We start from the raw sequence: 17738 nt of genomic DNA, 5'->3' as shown, positions 1-17738 counted from the left end.
CCTGGGGGAAAACTGTCATTGACTTGTCATTGTGCATGTTTTAGCTATTTTGCAATGCATTATTATTGGTCTAGCATTGTCCCAGGATCATAACATATACATATAATCACTGGGTAACACCATCTGTCAAATACAACACCAACCAATAACATAAAAACTGTGAATATACAGGCATTCTACACCTATTTCTTCTTTCCTTTTACGTCACCGTCTTTAGCACTATTACTTTTCCACCTGAGGCTTCACTCATATTGATTCAAGGTGACAAACCAGCGCAGGCATCGCTGTAAATGCATCCTGTCTCATTATGTATTTTGTGGTGATACGCAGTGAACGTGACCTCCTTTTAAATGACTGGAATATTTAAAGAGTAAACAGAACCTACAGAGCCTGGATGGAGACGCTAGCAGGCAGCTGCTCCTCTCTCTCGTTTTATCATCTTTTTTTAAATATAAATAAGCAGAAAAACCTGACAGAAGTCACTCAAACTGAAGGAAAACACACACTCTTGTGCACACAAAGGAGGCTCTTGAACTTTTTTTTTTTTTTTTTTGCAGGTAGAGCCTTTCACTCATAGAATTACAGAGGAACTTTGACTTTTTGTAATTCTAACTCTTTGAACTCATATGGATAATTCACACAAGCCGGCTTTGATCCGTTCTGCCTCTCTTTTAGTCTTTTTCTTGCTCTACTGCTTCCTTTTCTGTGCATGTATGTTCATGGCATGTGTGTATATGTGTGTATGTGTGTGTGTGTCTGTGTGTCTGTGTGCACCACATCTTAAAGCCAGAGTAAATAGTAGAACACAACTGTCTTTATTGAACACCAGCATTTTAGAAGGTAGGGATTTAACATATATATAGTTGAAAGCCTACAAGAAAAGTAATTTAAATATTTATATATATCTTTACAAATGTTCATGGGCGATTCAGAGAGCTCGTGTCAGCTAAACTTGCGATCTGGAGGGGGGGGGGGGGGGGGGGGGGGAGGGGGGGGGGGGGGGTGTGTACAAAGATAGACATGCACATGGAGGAGGAACGACGGCAACCGCAAAAGTCACCTTTTACAAAATGGCTGAGTTGGACCCTTCACTCTCTTTATCTCACTCACACACACACACACACACACACACACACACACACACACACACACACACACACACACACACACACACACACACACACACACACACACACACACACACACACACACACACACACACACACACACACACCACAGTGTTAGCGTACCCCGGGCAGTGGCATCTCTTTTTCTCCTCTGTTGTCCACATGGTAAACACACTGGTTGCTATGGCACTGATTGTGAAAATAGAAAAAAAGTCTGCTTGGTGGGGTTCGAGTGCTCTCACAGGTACACGGGTGGGCTGGGCGGGGGGGGTTTGTAACAGACTATGTGTGTGTGTGAGTGTGTGTGCATGTAGAAGGGTTTGGGTTTAGTTGTTTTAAATATGATAATTGTGACTTTTCTTCTGGCAGATGACAGATTTCTTTCAATAATTTAACACAAAACAGAATAAATGAACATTTAAAGCAAAAAAAAAAAGAATCTGTTTTTGAATTCCTGCAGAAAATCAACACCTGAATTGAAGTAGATTCAAATAAAAGAAATCCTCCCCCAAACCCTTAGTGTATTGTGTGTTTCTATTGCGTTGGCAGTTACCCACCCCTGACCTGGAAAACTGTGATGTCAGCACGTCCATGTTCACTTCCTGTTTTTTTTTTCAGAATTAATAAATAAACAAATCAAAGTCTCAGGTGAGTCACAGCCGTCTCCATGGCGAGGCTCCTCCTTGCTACGACAGACGCACATGCACAAACACACACACGCGCGCACACACACACACACACTAACGCAGGATGTGTCATTTTTTTGCTCACATATCAGGATGTCTTATTTGGGACAGCTCAGGTTTAATGTTACATTTCAACAGAAGATAAATAAATAACCATGAATGTGAATTGTCCCAAAAAAGACAAAGTAATGCATTAGAAAATAACAAATCCTCTCACACACACACACACACACACACTCCTAAACGCAGCGCTCCAAGGCACGGGGACCAGCATGGTGGGGGCTACTCAGTCTTTTCTGTTTTCCCGTCTTTGCTCTGGGGCTCGGCTGTTTTCCGGAGCTGCGACTTTTCCGAGCTGTTGTTGATCTGTTGGTCGTTGGGTCCGCTCGTTTTCCCGCTCGAGTTTTTGTCCAGGTAGTTGAGCATCTCGCTCAGGACTGTCTGAAAGGTGCTGAGAGCTGCGCAGACCGCCGGCGTGCCGAAACCGTGAGTGATCAGACTGTGAGGAAGGAGACACAAAAGATCATCAGAACAGTGACAGACCTTTGGTTCATTTAAACATCAGTGGGACATTTAGTTTGTGGTGTAGTTTCCCTTTTGTTTCATCAACAAACTTTCCTCTCCTTGTATTATGAAGCTTCTAATCCTCCTAAAAGAGTTTCTTTAGTGTGTCAGAGTAGAGTTTATTGTCTTATAATGGTCTAAATGCTGTTTCCAGACAGTTTCTACAGTAATTGATGAGGAAACACTAAATATTACAACTGTTAGCCAATTCTAGGCATGATTATTGACTGGTTTAAACATATTACACACTAATTAGACCTGAAATGATTAGTTAATTAATCAATAGTTGATCGATAAAACTAACAGGCAACTCCAGTTAATGTTTTATGTCATTTTTTAAGCACATAAGCCAAACATTCCCTGTTTTCACTTTCTAAATTATGAGAATTTGCTGCTTTTCTTTGTCATGTAAACAGATTTTCTTAGTTTTAGTCTGATAATTGAGAAAAAGAAGTTATTTAAAGACATTAATTTGGGCTTAAAAAACCTTATTTGTCTTTTTACGTTTTATAGACTCAACGATGAATTGACAGAATAATTGGCAGATTTATTGTCAATTAAAACAGTAATTACTTTATAGCGATCAAAAATCATAATAATCAAATGTATTTGTTTTAGGAAAGTCAAATACAACGTTCAAAAAGAGTTGAATGCTCCTTTAATTTTTATTATATATCCAGTTTCTATATCTTCTATAAAAAAATGTGTAGAAAAATGCCTTCCAATCAAATTAGAGCACACATCGGAATCAGATAAAGCACCATAAGATGGCAGGATAAGAATAGAGAATACATTTGTTGGTAAAAGTCAAGAAAAATCAAATAGATGGCCGAAAACAGGCTCAAAGAATCAATGTCACAGTATGATAGTGATTTTTCTGCCCTTTCAGATCCTCAGGCAGGTTCATCCAGAGCTAAACGCCTGTCTAGATGTCAGAAGGCTTGTGCTTGTTCAGTCTGTCATAACTGTGCTTATATACAACCAACATCGCGTCTACTTTCTCACACGCAGCAGTGCTACAGTGCATCTCCCTTCAGAGGTTTGATAAAAAACTTTGTATATTCTGCAAAAGGATGACGCCATAGATGTGACATTTCTGCTAATAAGCCGCTGTCCCCCCCCCCCACCCCCCCTCCTCCTCCTCCTCCCTTCGTTTGTGCCAAAAAACAAACTGCACAGCTGCACATCTTTGGAAAAAAAAGAGGTCAGAGCCAAAATGGAGAGCAGTTTGTGTGGTAGTTTGATTAGTAGAGGGGTTGACTCCACACTGGAATCACTGTGTGTTACTTTCTTATATCTATAGTGTGTATGTGTGTGGGTGTTACCTGAAGTGTGTGAGGTGTCTCTGGATGTCCAGGTCCAGGATGGGGGTCGGTCTGGAGGAGCCCAGAGGAGAACGATCTTGGCTCAACAAGTCCTGGAACTCCTTACAGATTTGCCTGATAGAGAGAGGAAAAGAGGGAGGGAGTGAGGGAGGGTTTACCATCTGTCTCCAGCACCACCATCGCAATTTCAGTCTTTTTCTTTCTTTCATTTTTGCACCTATCCTCATGATTTTGAATCAATCCAGTTATTTCCTCTTCAGGAAACTGTAGATGGATGGCCACATGCAGCTCAATGTCAGGCGCAAAAAAACACAAGCAGAACATTTTCACAACGTGATACTAAAAAAATCTGCAGCTGGAGTGTCAGATTTCATTTTTCTGCCATATTTAGAAATGAAGGTTTGCATTGTTGGACCAGGAAGTCTCATAGGTGGAATCATCGTCAGGCTGACTTTATTCAATAATAAAACATACATCAACGTGGAAAAGATTTCGAACTGTGTCACGTCACCACTTTAAATATTCAGTGAGAGTTTAATGTATATTCTGCTCACACTGTTAACCCTTACATACTGTACTGTTCAGGGTCAAATATGACCTGTTTTTACATTTGAGAGCTATAAAAACACACTATACACATTTCTTTATAGATAGACTTTTCATAATGTGACCCACAATATACAAAAATGGAAATAAAATGCATAATTCTTTAAAAATGTATAAAGATGATACACACACATATATATGCAAATGTGCAGATTTGACCTGTGTTTATAAAAAAAACCCCTCAAAAATCAGCATTCAAACATGTCGTATTCATCATATTCTAAAAATGTTCTACTGGACCATAAAATAGTGATTGTGAATGCATTTTACGGAAGGATTAACAACATGTATTAATGACTGATGGGGGGATTTATGAATGTGAATTGGCGTAGAGACTAATTATGAGTCAGAATATAAACAAGTATGTAAAGGGTTAAATAAACACAAGCCTGATTAACTAAAATGTGAGAGCACAATCTTAAAATTCAAACACAGCAGATACCCTGTGAATGAAATTCGTGTATGAGTAGAAGTAGGAAGATAGTAATGATAACAACCTTTTTCAGTCATTTTTTATAGTCTATTATTGTTATATAGTGACATTTTACTTGCCAAAAGTAGTGTTTCCTTACAGCCTAGTTAAAAATGAACACTTTGTCTACCTGGCATATTTTCAGAAATGTATTTAATATGCATCATTCCTGTCATAATAAATGAATACACTAAGCTTTCTTGTCAAAGAACACAATGATCCAATAACTTTTTATCTAAGAATTCTCTCAATATGGGAGCATAGCCGCAGTAGATAGTATAAATGTAAGGCTATAAAATGACTTTCAATAGAACATATGTGATTTGAAAGCATAAGCAGAGGACCAGCTGCTCTTCTGGCATTGATTGTGATTTTAGTTGCAGACAAACCATCTTAAATCTTGTACTATTGACCTGATGGTAGTCATGGCCAAGAAATAAAAAACATCCTTTCAGGGTAAAGCATGAAATGAATCTGAGAAAGAAGCGTTTCTTTCGGGGAAGTAATGTGTTTGTGCGTAGTAGTAGAAGTAAGTATCTAGTAAGTATGTGTGTATTCTTACTTTGTAGCCAGAACCATTTTCTTGCGTGCGCTGGTTTCTTTCGGCTCGCTGTGCTGCCTCGCCAAATGTTCCCCCACCGCCTTGCTGGGAAACTCTGTCTCACAGGTGTAGCCGAAGTCCCTCGCCAGGTGGAGCGCCTCACCTGCACACAAACACCAGAGAGAAAAAAAGAGTGATGATGAGACAAGCGCTAAAAGGACTGAATATAAATATATATGAGAGCGTGAGATGAATATTTCCTGGAAGATTTGAAGAAAGTAGTGAGTGAGTATAGTGGCTTACCTTCCACCAGGGAGGTGAGCAGTGTGACGTTGGCGGCTTTCCTCCGTCCTGCCGGCAGGTTGAGGCCTAGACGGTCTAATTTCTCACGAAGACACCGGCCTCCGTTCTTAGACTTTGCTCTGTGGAAATAAAATAACTTCACATCACACACTATAGTCCACCTCACCACATTAGAACAAAAAAACCTAATATTTGAATCATCTATCAATCAGAATCCAATCACTTTTCTAGCAAATTGAACCAAAAAAACATCATATGGGCTCCTAATTTTAGTTTAAATGTTTGAGTTTTGCAAGTAAGGATGAAAGATATAGATGTCTAATTTGACAAAGAGATAAAATTAAAACATGTCATGGTCTCAATTCTTTAATTAAAGCACATTTGCATATTTAATATATACTTTCAGGTAACACATCCCCTTGAGTTTCCTCTCTCTTAATGTTTGAGCATTTATCTCTTTGCTTGTAAGTTATCAGCGAAGAGTAAAATAGCATCTGTGTTTCATGTCAAAATAGTTTCATATATGATGTATCATTTCATTTCCGAAAAAAACTTTTTTTAATGATCCTTTTGGGATATTTGGGTTTAAATTACTGAAGTTTTTTTTTGTACTATTCCTTTAATTGATCAGCATCCAAACAGAGCTTCACACACAACACTTCCATAGTTTCTATAGTTGCTTTTCTATGTTTAAAAAAATGGATTGTGGTTCTGATATTTTGGCAGATGACCCATTTGCATCTCACTCCACACAGTGATCAACACCTCTGTTTGCACATTTTTCCACTTTGTTGATGCCTCATCTTGCAGCCATATTCCCTGCTCTCTCTCTCTCCTCCCCCCCTCTTTCCCCTTTCTCTCCGCCTCATCAATAATACAGCGCTGGCAACTCTTGCTTTCCTCTGGTTCCTCTGATCCTGGCATGCTTTGGCCTGGTCTCGCCTCCCTCTGGCTCCCTGGGCATGGCGGCGCGTGCAGCCCCAGCCCTCGTTCGCCTACAATAGTCTTTGTGGGGCGCTACTGTATATATATATATATATCGTCCGTTTCATCTGGGGGTTACAAAGACTCAGGCGGCACTCTTCAATGCTACACCATCCAGATTTGCGCTTATAAAAAGAATGTTCTCACTTTTAAAAATCCCCCCCCCCCCCCTGTCACACTCTTCTCTCTTTACTTAAACATTATTTTCTTAGAGGATATTTGTTCAAGGGTGGGAAAAAGTAAGTAAAGTGTTGAGTAAGCGAAGGTATTTTTGTTGTTATGGGATCTTTTTAGCTTCTTCTTGATAAATTATACTTTACATCATAATAGAGTCAGTAGAGAAATTTGGCACTCAGATTTCTACCTTTTATGTGCCTTTTTTTGTACTGACCTGCGCAGTATGCCGCCCAGTAGGGAGGCGTTGAGGCACTCTGGAGGGGACAGTCTTCTTTTCACCTCGGCGATGGTGACTTTGTACTTGGAGGTGGAGCTGAGCAGCGACAGTCTACCCGGTACCGAGCAGAACAGATCTGTGGGATTCACCACGCATGTTCCCCCTGCAACACACACACAACACACACCTGTTACAACAAGCTCCGGCAGAAGTAGCACTACAAACAGCTCTGTTTATTTTAGCATCAGCTCAAGCATTGGTTAAGGTTGTCCTGATAACAAACACAACAATGTATGTAAGTGAACACAGCTTCATGTCAACCATCTTTAAGATAACTTAAGTAGCTACCAACTGTCTTTTTTACAGCTTATTAACTGAAAAATATGTGGTCGTCAAATTATTGCAAACAGCTTTTTCTGCATAATCTATTCTGAAGTCAAACAACTGTAAGTAACGAGTTCCTGGTTGATCAGCTATCATGTGGATGATACTATAATAGATAAATTATTCCTCTAATGATACGTAGCATGTCTTTCAATGATGTTAACAAACATGAAGTTGATACATTGTAGTAGAGGAATAGTGGAATTGATAAAACTGCCATCCACTGATGTAATAAAGAACTGTACAGCTTCTTTAGGTTGCTAGGCAATAGCATCTCAAAATTAATGATGAGATGATTTATTGTTCATGACACCCCATTTGTATATATGTGAGTATTATGTTGAGTAGAGTAACATAGAGTGCCTCTGTAAAGACAGACTTGGATGTTTCACAGTAAAGCTGCACATGTTTATGATTGAGCTTTTATAAATATTTCACTGCACTATGCCAGCAAAACCTAAAATATGTTAAAATAAAAGCAAAATACTACCAATATAGATCCAGTTACTCTACATCTTGAAGTCTACATGTCAAAGCTGATTTCTGCCTGCTGGCTTAACACAGCCAACAAATCATGATTTAAAGGGGCATTACACCAATCTTCTGCTAGCGTACTAATGAAGTGCCTACAAATGACTTTGACCTGTGTCTGTATAGTATACTGTTTAGACATATACTGCAGTTACAATGAGATGACTGGTCGTTATAGGAATATTTTCACAATTAATCAGATAGTGACCAATAAGGCATCAATATAATAAGGAGGATTCCACAAGAGCTGTAAATTATAATGAGTGCTTGTAATAATTAGGATATTTGGTAATAAGATGATCAAAATAATAATAAAATACATAAATAATGATAATAATCAATTTAGCTCCATCCAGCAGCCAAACAAGGAGTAATTGATTTTGAATCACTAGTTTTGGAATGAATGCCTGTAGTAATTTTCTGATTTTCTGATTTTTGAACCACAAGAGCCACAATTTTTTAACTTTTAATGTGATTATGTTGTGGTCTGTGACGAAAATATCCAATAAAAACACATTTAGACCTTGAAGAGGCTTGATTCAGAAAAACAAATCTGTCAAAATGTTCTTGTTTTGGTCTAAAAAACAAACAAACGGATGCATAAAAATATAAATTCATTCAGCTCTAACCAAGCATCCATCAGTGATCATCCATATTGGCTTAGCTCTTTAAAAAAAATACATGTTTTTTTATTGGAAAACATGCAAATTTAGAGGGTGTGCTGAGCTGTGCACAAACTTTGAATGAACTTTGCAAAGAACCCACATATCAGGACTTAAAGCAAGGAGTAAAAAAAAAAACAGCCATGTAGCTGAGAACAAGGCCAACAGAACAGTCTCTTCTTTATTTTCTGGGTGCTATAATGTGTCTGTGCAACCAGTCTTCAGTAGCATTAAACTATTAACAATGAAAGGAAATTTAATTTAAACTCATCTTACAACATGATATAATAGATGGATGTATTGATCAAAATGAATCATTTGATTGCTGATGTTTTGATGCTAATTCCTGTCAATACCAAGCCAAACACTAATTAAAGCCTATTTTGATCTTGTTACTTCGCTGGCTATATATATATATATATATATATATATATCACTGTTTCACACTATATAGCTTTATACACAATATATGTTTCAATACTAATTAAGTCCAGAAAACTGAGCCAGAAACGATTGTGATACCAACTGCAATCAGCCCATAAAACATACATTCAATCAAGCCTCTTTAATCATCATGATCAATGTGTTTCCCTCCGCACTTCATCAGACTCCTTTTCACTAGTTAAATATTATATTTTGGTTTTTTAAATACTATGTACATATATTTATATTTTTTTGTTTCAACTCAATATTTGTCTGTATGTAAGAGTTGTCTGCTTTAATCCCAGGAGGCTCAAACAAAACCTTCCTTTAATCACCTTCCACCAACCGCCGAGTTGATTTCATTGTGTACTCCTGAAAACTCTGAATAAATGATCGCGGTTATGATAGTGAAGGCTCTTTCACATTTTTAATTGCATCTGAATGAGTGTTGCTGGATCCTCCTGGAATATATCGACTGCTCTGTATTATTATTAAACTTTCACTTGAACTAACGTCCCAAGCAGCTGAAACGCAAGGTTTCTGTCTGATGTACTGTAGGCTATATTCTATTATTCATCTGCCTCATTATCAAATCTAACAGCAGGGTGTGTCGCTTTGTTATTAGGGCCGTGCTGGATATGATGGAATGAAGAAAAGGATGTCATTTAGGCCCAACAGAACAATGCTGCAGGCGGAGATGCGCACGCCAGTCTTTTTTCCGGGGCAATGTGGACAATTTGGCCACCAACTAAGCCTCATATATGTCCAACTGTAACCTATATTCGTGCTCTGAGAATCTATTATTCAACAATCAGCAGAAATGCACTAGTTTCGTATGGTTTCTTTTCTGGCTGCAGGAAGGCAGTCAGACATGTAGCTTCAAAAACGTGTCATCCGGGTTCAGCACCATGGACAGCGGCTTGCGTCTTTTTTTCTTTTCTTTTTTTAATGTCAGCACCTGGACAGCGGCTCTTGCCCACAAGCACAAGTGTGACATCACATAGGTGTAGTAACAGAAGCCTGTTGTATTCCAGCGGGCAGCACTTTGTAGAAAACTGCATGAGACTTTCACTCAGACTGTCAAGAATGGACGATTGTAGGGAATCGATTGATAGCTACTATTGGTGTGTGTGTGTGTGTGTGTGTGCACGTGTGAAGTCCAGCTAGTGTGTGTCTAAGTGTGTGACACAAACCGTGCAGACCTGTCTGTCAGGCTCACGCGCTCTGACAGGGGCGTGCGTCTCTGAAAGCCGCGGGTTCACATCATATTAATTCCCCTAAAAATGTTTTGATTCAAAGTAGTTTGTATTTTATGTTGCCAAGGGCAATCGAAAAGAGCTATTGCCGGTAGTGCAGTCAGTGGAGCGCGCGGGCCCAGAGGCGATAACGGTATTTAAGCAACGGAGAGTAGCCTCGGGCTGCGGCGCGAGCGGCGGGCGGGATCACACGCGGAATCAAGCGCCTTTTACGAGTTTGCCACGAAAATTAAAGAAAAAGAGACACGGGCCAAATGTCATTCTCCTGATGTTTTAACAACAATGTTTATAGCTCCATAAAAGCCCCGCCAATGTCTTGACAGAAAAAGAGAGGCGCGCGTGCACGTGGGCGCGTGGCGGGGGCGCGCGTCTGACAGATCAGCTTGATCTGTGAGGCTGCTGTTATAGAGCTGAACTGGAAAAGGGATAGCAGGGTGATTAAAAACACAGACGACTCCTCCTAAGTAGGATCCGCGTTTCTTGAGTGATTTTCTTTTGAAAAAGGTTATGTGAATATTCATGCCGCCAAAGCCGCAGTCAGAAAGAACAACATTAATATGATCTCGGCTGAATCCGGGGCCCCGCTCGGCATTAGCATATCAAAGCGTCCGCCCGAGGCGAGAGAAGCTATCGATACGGGAGCGGGAGGTAAAGCAAAGATTATTGGTTGTGATGGTTGCAGCGGCTGAGCTCAGGGCCAAATACGGCGCACCATTAACCGAAAGTGATAGCGAAGGGATTCCCGCGTCAATCCGAGAGAAAAGCCCCAACACCTAGGCAGAGCTGATGAAAAATTAAACCCGAGACACAGCCTTCCTCTCTGTACAGAACACTACACATGACTCTCTCTCTCTCTCTCTCTCTCTCTCTCTCTCTCTCTCTTTCTGTGTGTGTGTATATATAAAAACAGGAGCAGGCTTTGATGGAGCAAACGCAGATGCACAGCGTGTTTAAAGCCACTCACGAGGAAATTGGCTGGCCTGCTTTGTGCAGGTGCAGGCCGAGTCTACATCCACACCTTCCCCTCAAGTGTTGGACCGAGCTGCTTTTAAACGCTGGGATTCATTGTGCTATCTCAGACAAGAATGATCAGACTCCAAACATGTAATGAATCGTGTGACACGGTTTACATTACCACTCGCACATGAACACATGGAAGAAAAGAATAACAGGGAGGTGAAATTTGCCCAGAGGCGAACAAATTGTAAATACCGACAACAGCAAAATTAAATAAAGGCGTATAAAGCCTATATATGAATTTGATTGATAGGTTTTACACAAATCTGTTGGCACACCACATTGTTCTGTATAATTTAATTCATTTTTTTAAAATGATGAACTGAAAATAGACCTATTATTCAATTGGTATGAATTAACTGGGTTAAATTAACCCCCAGCCCCTTTAAATGTAATAAACTGCTGTCATATTATAAAACATTTTTATTTTAGAGGCTGTTAAATTGTGCTTTATATTATTATAGTCATAGGTTAAATAATCTCCATAGTAGGTGTATTCCCATTTTAATATTTCGTTGCAGAAAATATAATATACATAATATAGATATCAAAATAAACATGAATATTAAATCAGATTTGTGTTTATTTTATGAAAAGAAAAAAACTCTTTAAATGTTGCCTACAGGTTTGACTTTAAAAAAAAAAAAAGCTATATGTGATGTGTGTGTCTATAGTGTGACAGAGTATAATATGTCAAATACATATTTAAGCACAGTGCAGTATAATATAGTAGGTCTATATTAGATTAATGCCCGATTCATTTATGGCGCTGTTAACATTTTAGCACTCACAGTCAGTGTTAGGAGCGACGGGTTAGTGTTGAGTGACAGTGTGTTTCAGGGTGGAAATGGGAAGCACCGCCGCTCTGCTTGTACACTGTGTTAGTGTTTAAATAGGCGAGAAAATGGGGCCGTTCCTGCTGTAACATGTTGACAGCAGACAAGAGGGGAGTGTTCCGCCTGTTTGTCTGTCTGCTCGCTGTCTTGTCGTGTCGAGCTGTGAGTGTTCACGGCCTCCGGTAGAAGAAAAGGAAGAAGAAGAAGAAGAAGAAAAACGGGGGGCCTTACCTCTTCGGATGACGCCCCCTTGGCCGTTCAGCACGAGCCCACACTGCGCTTCCACGGAGCCCTGCGGAGACACGCACTCATTATTAGGACGAGCAGGGACTCACATTTCACAGTTTACCCTGCTTGCCTCGCAGGCTTCAGCTCCAGCACACATCAAGTTACTTTCGTTTTGTTTTGTTGATGTGGGAGATGCTTTATGATCAATGATTCCATGCGTTTAACACTTTCTCATGCAGAAAATGAACAGTATCAAGGCTTTTTGGTAAAACCCTAATATCATACAATGAAAGGTGTACATCACAATTAAAGAAAGTGTGTGATTAATAAGACTGATTGATAATAATAATGACACTTCTCACACCTGAATTACCTTTCAGACCATATCATAAAGGTTGTATGTAGGTCCAGTCAATATAGATAGTGAGGGCTTGTGTCCCCATAAAACGCAGCAACTTATCTGCTTTCATAGTTTTAATTCAGAACCAATGATGTACCCTTCTCGTGTTTAATTTGAATATTATTTAGAAGCATCACAAGAAAATAGGGCAGAAATGTCAGAAAAATAAACAGACTTTTGTGTAGCATTTACATTTTTCTCCCCTTATTCCCTTAATTATCTCATCAGATTTATCTGGCAGCCCCTTTAAAGGACCCTAACCCTCAGGTATAGATCCTAAAGGTTTTTTGCACAGCACCATAAAGTTAGACACTGAGAGAGTAAACAAAAGCACATTATAACATCTGAAAATTAGTCATTTTTAATGGTGGGAGCCCCTTTAATTAGAAGTGTATACTAAGGCTCAGTAAGATGTAGCTCAGTGTTCAAACAGAAACAAGCTTTACAAAACATCATCCAGACTGAGAAATGAGGCAAAGTGTCCAGAACTAGATGCAGCACCAACCTGTTGGGGATTTCTCCATATCTACAGCAATCACACAACAGTATCTACATGGGCCTGTAGCTTTCTGGAAACCTGTTAACGCAGCCATTTTGGTCCAGATCAGACTCGCGTGCTATCAACAATGTCATCAAGAAAGAGCTACACGCGCTTTTTATTCAGAAAAAACACTTAATCCCCCGTGCGAGCCTCGAGGCCTGGCCCGCGCGGAACCCCTGATTAAAATAAAGTGTGGGGGAGAAAAGGAGCTTGTTGCCTCTCTTTCTTAACCAGCTCCTGCTCTGTTTCTTTTCTTCTATTCCGCAGCTAAAGTGATTATAAAATCAATATACAAAACGCAGAAGTCTTGCATGAATTAGCTTAGTGACGGGAGAAAGGTGTGGCAGCTGCTTTTGTTCGCCATGAAAATCTCTTTAACGCGCTCAAAGATGCGACCGGGCTGCACGAGACCATAGGCGCATCTGTTCACGTTCATACATCCGCCTCGTGCATGCTCAGGTTCACGAGACGTTTCTTTCTTCCCTTCAATAAAAGGTCAAACCTGCGCTGCTTTTATGTCTTCAAATAAATCTGCTATTTGCTGTAATAATTCATAAAAAATATAATAAAGTCAACATGAATTACGTACACTGTTAATTTTAAGGGACTACTATTATAACAACAAATATGATTTAGGATGAGTTGCACGTAATTCAAATAATTAAATTAGAAGCAAATCAGATAATAAAATAGTTCATGATAACATAAAGAACAATAAATGTACAATTATAATTCACATAAGAAATATTTTATAACACATCACATTATTTTAATTTTAATACTCATCTTTAGCTGCTGCCACACCTTTAAGATAGCTTAATATAACTAATTTTTAAAAATGTATTTACTACTATATAAAATTAAAATAAATAAATTCTGATTACTTTAAAAATATTGTTTATTGTCACTAAAATAAAATAAAATAACTAATTATTAATTTAAACGTATTTAAAATTTTAGCATGTGTTCAATGTTTGCGGGTAGTAGCATCCAAAAATGTCAATAAAAGCGAGACTTCTTATTATCAAGCTGAACTTGAGGTAAAGTTGGTTAAATAGTTAAACGCGACTGAAATGATTTGTCAGTGTGTTAAAAGTGTGTTTAACTAAAGGAGTGTTTTAACCAGCTCAGATGTCGCTGCCTAAGTAACAAAGTTGATTGACGTTAAGTCGGTAATTGGATAAACTACGGTGCTTTATGGTGCTCGAGCTGGCCATTGTGCCCTGAACCCCGATCCGTTAATCCGCCCTTTACCGGAGAATAGAGAAACCAGCGGCTTTTCTTTGCCTCAAAAGACACACATACACACACACACATACAGACACACACACACTCACACACACACACACATGCTCAAGAACCGTGCGAATCCGTTTTTATCTCCACCATTTCTTTACATAGAAAAGAATTATGTAAAATATGGGTCACGTGTGCTTGTGGAAAAATAAAAGGCGGATTTGACAATAGGATTGTATAGACTGCCAGTCAATTAACCTTTAGAAACAGGCCTGCCTTTCAGGGCCACGCTGCCGTGCACACTTGACATTTACTTAGCCTGCTGTACAGTCACGTTTGGTTTCCTCCTCCTTATTCCTGGCAACAAAATTATCTCAAGATGATATCCCATATTATTTAGTACTCCACAGTGGAACGGAGCCATTGGCTGGAGATAACCTACAGGCCAAACAGCATAGAGCCATGTCAGTGTCATAGACAATAGACAGATGAATCAGACAGGCAGACAGACATCTGGCGCTGTCTTTCTGTTCAATATTTTTTTTTTTGGAATTGCTGTGTGGCTGGTACAATAGAGAGGAGGGTGGGGGGTGGGTTTCAATAGTAGGCCAGTGGGGCAGGGGTACTGGGGCACTGGGCCTTGTGACAGCAGCTGTAAGGGTCTGTTATCCTATCTTATCCTATCATTTGGAGGCAGTGTGAAATGGTAGAAAACCAGAGAGGAGAAGCTGAAGTAGGTGCAGAGGAGGATAATAATGTAGCTGGCTTGAAGGTGGAGGCACATTGTGAATTAAAAGGGGGGAATAAAAAAAGATGGAGGCCGCCGGTACCTGCAGGTCGTCTCCCCCGGGCGTAGAGAGGCCCAGGCCGGCGGCGGGCAGCAGCCTCTGGTCCGCGTGGTGCATACCGACGCCGTAGGCCTGGGAGCCGTGTGACGTCATCAACGACAGGTCATGGCGCCTGTAAGCGTCGAGGCAACCGAGCTCGCGCCTCTGCTGCTCGTCCAGGCACGAAGACTTGAGGGCCGAGCGCGCGCTGTGCAGGTTGATGAAATCTGCCGGTTCTCCATGATGGAGCTGCTGGTAGTACTGCCCCGAGTGTAGGGAGTTGAGCCCGTAGGCCTCCGGGGCCACGGACGGGTGGGAGTGCTGGAACTCGTAGTGGAAGGACTGGTGGTGGAGGGGCGTGTACTGGTGGTTGGCGGAGAAGTAGGGCGAGGCAAACTCCGTCCCCGCCGGCGCCGGGTAGGTGAGCGGGGAGGAGGAGGAGTAGGCGACCGAGGAGTTGGCCACGGACTCCAGACAACCGAGCTGCATGAGCCGGTAGCTGTTTGATCCGTCGTGACGTATCTACAAGATAATAAAGAAAAAAAGCGGTGGGGGAAATATATGAGTCGTGTCATTTAGCATCAGCCGGTGTCTCCTCTCTCTGCCTTTCCCCAAACACGCTCAAAAACACAACTCACACACTCACAAGCTTCTTTTTTTTTTCTCTCCCACTTTAAACCACCTGAAGGAGATGTCATTTCCACGCGCCCGGGAGGGGAACGAGCGCACGGCAACAGGAGCCATCGGTATTTTTTTTTCTCTTCTCCTCCCTTTGGCATGCCTGTCACTCTCCTTGCAGCGTTTTTTAAAAAGGCGTGCTGTTATATATTATATTATTATTACCGAGCTGCTGGCAAATTTACTGTCCCAGTTTTGTGGCTCATGCTGGATGGGGAGGTAAGCAGAGTGAGACACAGCGGAGACTGTTCCGCCCTAAAATGTTCTAATCACACTATTACTAGCCTTACACACTAATAAAAAGCTCCGTTTTTTACCGGCAGCTCCGACTTATTCCTCCTTCCATGCATATTATTTCATTTAATAAAAAAGAATAATTCTGTTATACTCCAGCTTTCCTGAGAGCAGACTTCAACATGCCACCGTAACTCACTTTTAAACCAAATATTTCCCTCCTGCACACATTCACTTCATTTCATAAATAGAAGTAAATAAATGAGCTTACCTCTGCGTCGTGGACAAGTCCGGGGAAGGTCGTTGACATTGTGCTTTTTCCAAAGTAACCCGTGTTTTTTTCTCCTCCTCTTTCTGGCTCGATCGAATAATAATAATAATAATAATAATAATAAAAATGCGTTAAAATCCCCAAAATGTGAGAGAAATGCAAAAGTCCCCCCTCGCGCACTCTCGATAACGGCAGAAAGCTGGCGGAACGCGAGCGTCTCCCCTCTGCACGGACGGGGCTGGCTCACGGATTTTGTACTTGCAGGGTATTTCTCGGCTGATGTCGTGAGGTCCCTTGGTAATATAGAAGTTTTGAAAATTAAGCATCAGCACTGAGGAATGGGAGGACAATAGACGGAGCGGAGCATCCCAGGAGACAGGGAATAAATATTGTATCTTCGCCTTAATAAGGAACAAGTGCTTCTTTCAACATGTTCTACGCTTTTTTGTGGACATTTTCCTTTTTTGACCCGTTTGTATTTTCTCATCTCTTCTTGCTCGGTTTCGTCGTGTTGTTATTAGTATTATTTCTATTTTTCCTCTATTCACATCGGCTAAGTTGCTTTTTTTTTTAAACAAAAAATGTACGGATGATTTTCAACGGAAATGTAAGTTTTGCTTTGCAATATTATAAAGTTAATTTGGATCATTATCCACGGAATGAAATAACAATAAAAAAAGAAGGATTTTCGATTCATTCTAAAACATGACTGATTAATGTAGCGAGCTTCCAGGAGGAATTTCAACCTGAATCTGGCTTTTTGACGTTTTCTGCAGATGTCATTAGGTGATTTTTTTTTTAAACTATTATTGTTTTCAGGCTGTTTTTTTTTTAAAAGCTGCTCCGATTTCACAACCATCACATTGGTGCGAATTTCAGCACAGAATCATTCGATGTAATGACAAAGATATCGATTAGAAACGATATTTTAGGCAGTTTATTCATTTTTATAGCTTTTAATATATATGTCAGTAATGGCAATTATCATGGCTTTAATGGTTTGCCTTTTATTTGCAGTGGACTAAATTAAATCCTTATATTTTTAAATTTTTAGTGATTTTTATTCTTCATGCATGTAAAACAGCTTTTGGCTTTCTTTTTTCTTTTTATTAAGGAGGAGGGGGAGGGAGGGGGGGTTGTGCTACTGTGAGTTTTGCCTTTGTGAAGAACCGACGAAAGCACCCTTTATCTCTAATCAGCATAGTATGTGTG

General features: G+C 40.2%; 1 protein-coding gene across 1 annotated transcript; it reads right to left on the bottom strand.

Annotated features, from left to right (window-relative positions):
- Positions 1–2095: 2095 nt before the first annotated feature.
- Positions 2096–16565, bottom strand: tfap2d (transcription factor AP-2 delta (activating enhancer binding protein 2 delta)). The gene is made up of 8 exons (XM_062437506.1): positions 16527–16565; positions 15347–15865; positions 12343–12403; positions 7000–7165; positions 5625–5743; positions 5343–5484; positions 3703–3816; positions 2096–2312 (listed from the first exon to the last, which is right to left on the bottom strand). Exons 1-8 carry the CDS (start codon positions 16563–16565, stop codon positions 2096–2098), a joined length of 1377 nt encoding a protein of 458 aa, XP_062293490.1.
- Positions 16566–17738: the final 1173 nt, after the last annotated feature.

Source organism: Scomber scombrus, chromosome 17 (genome assembly GCF_963691925.1).
Source record: "Scomber scombrus chromosome 17, fScoSco1.1, whole genome shotgun sequence".
NCBI classification, from domain to species: Eukaryota; Metazoa; Chordata; class Actinopteri; order Scombriformes; family Scombridae; genus Scomber; species Scomber scombrus.
This window is presented reverse-complemented; position numbering and strand designations above follow the sequence as displayed.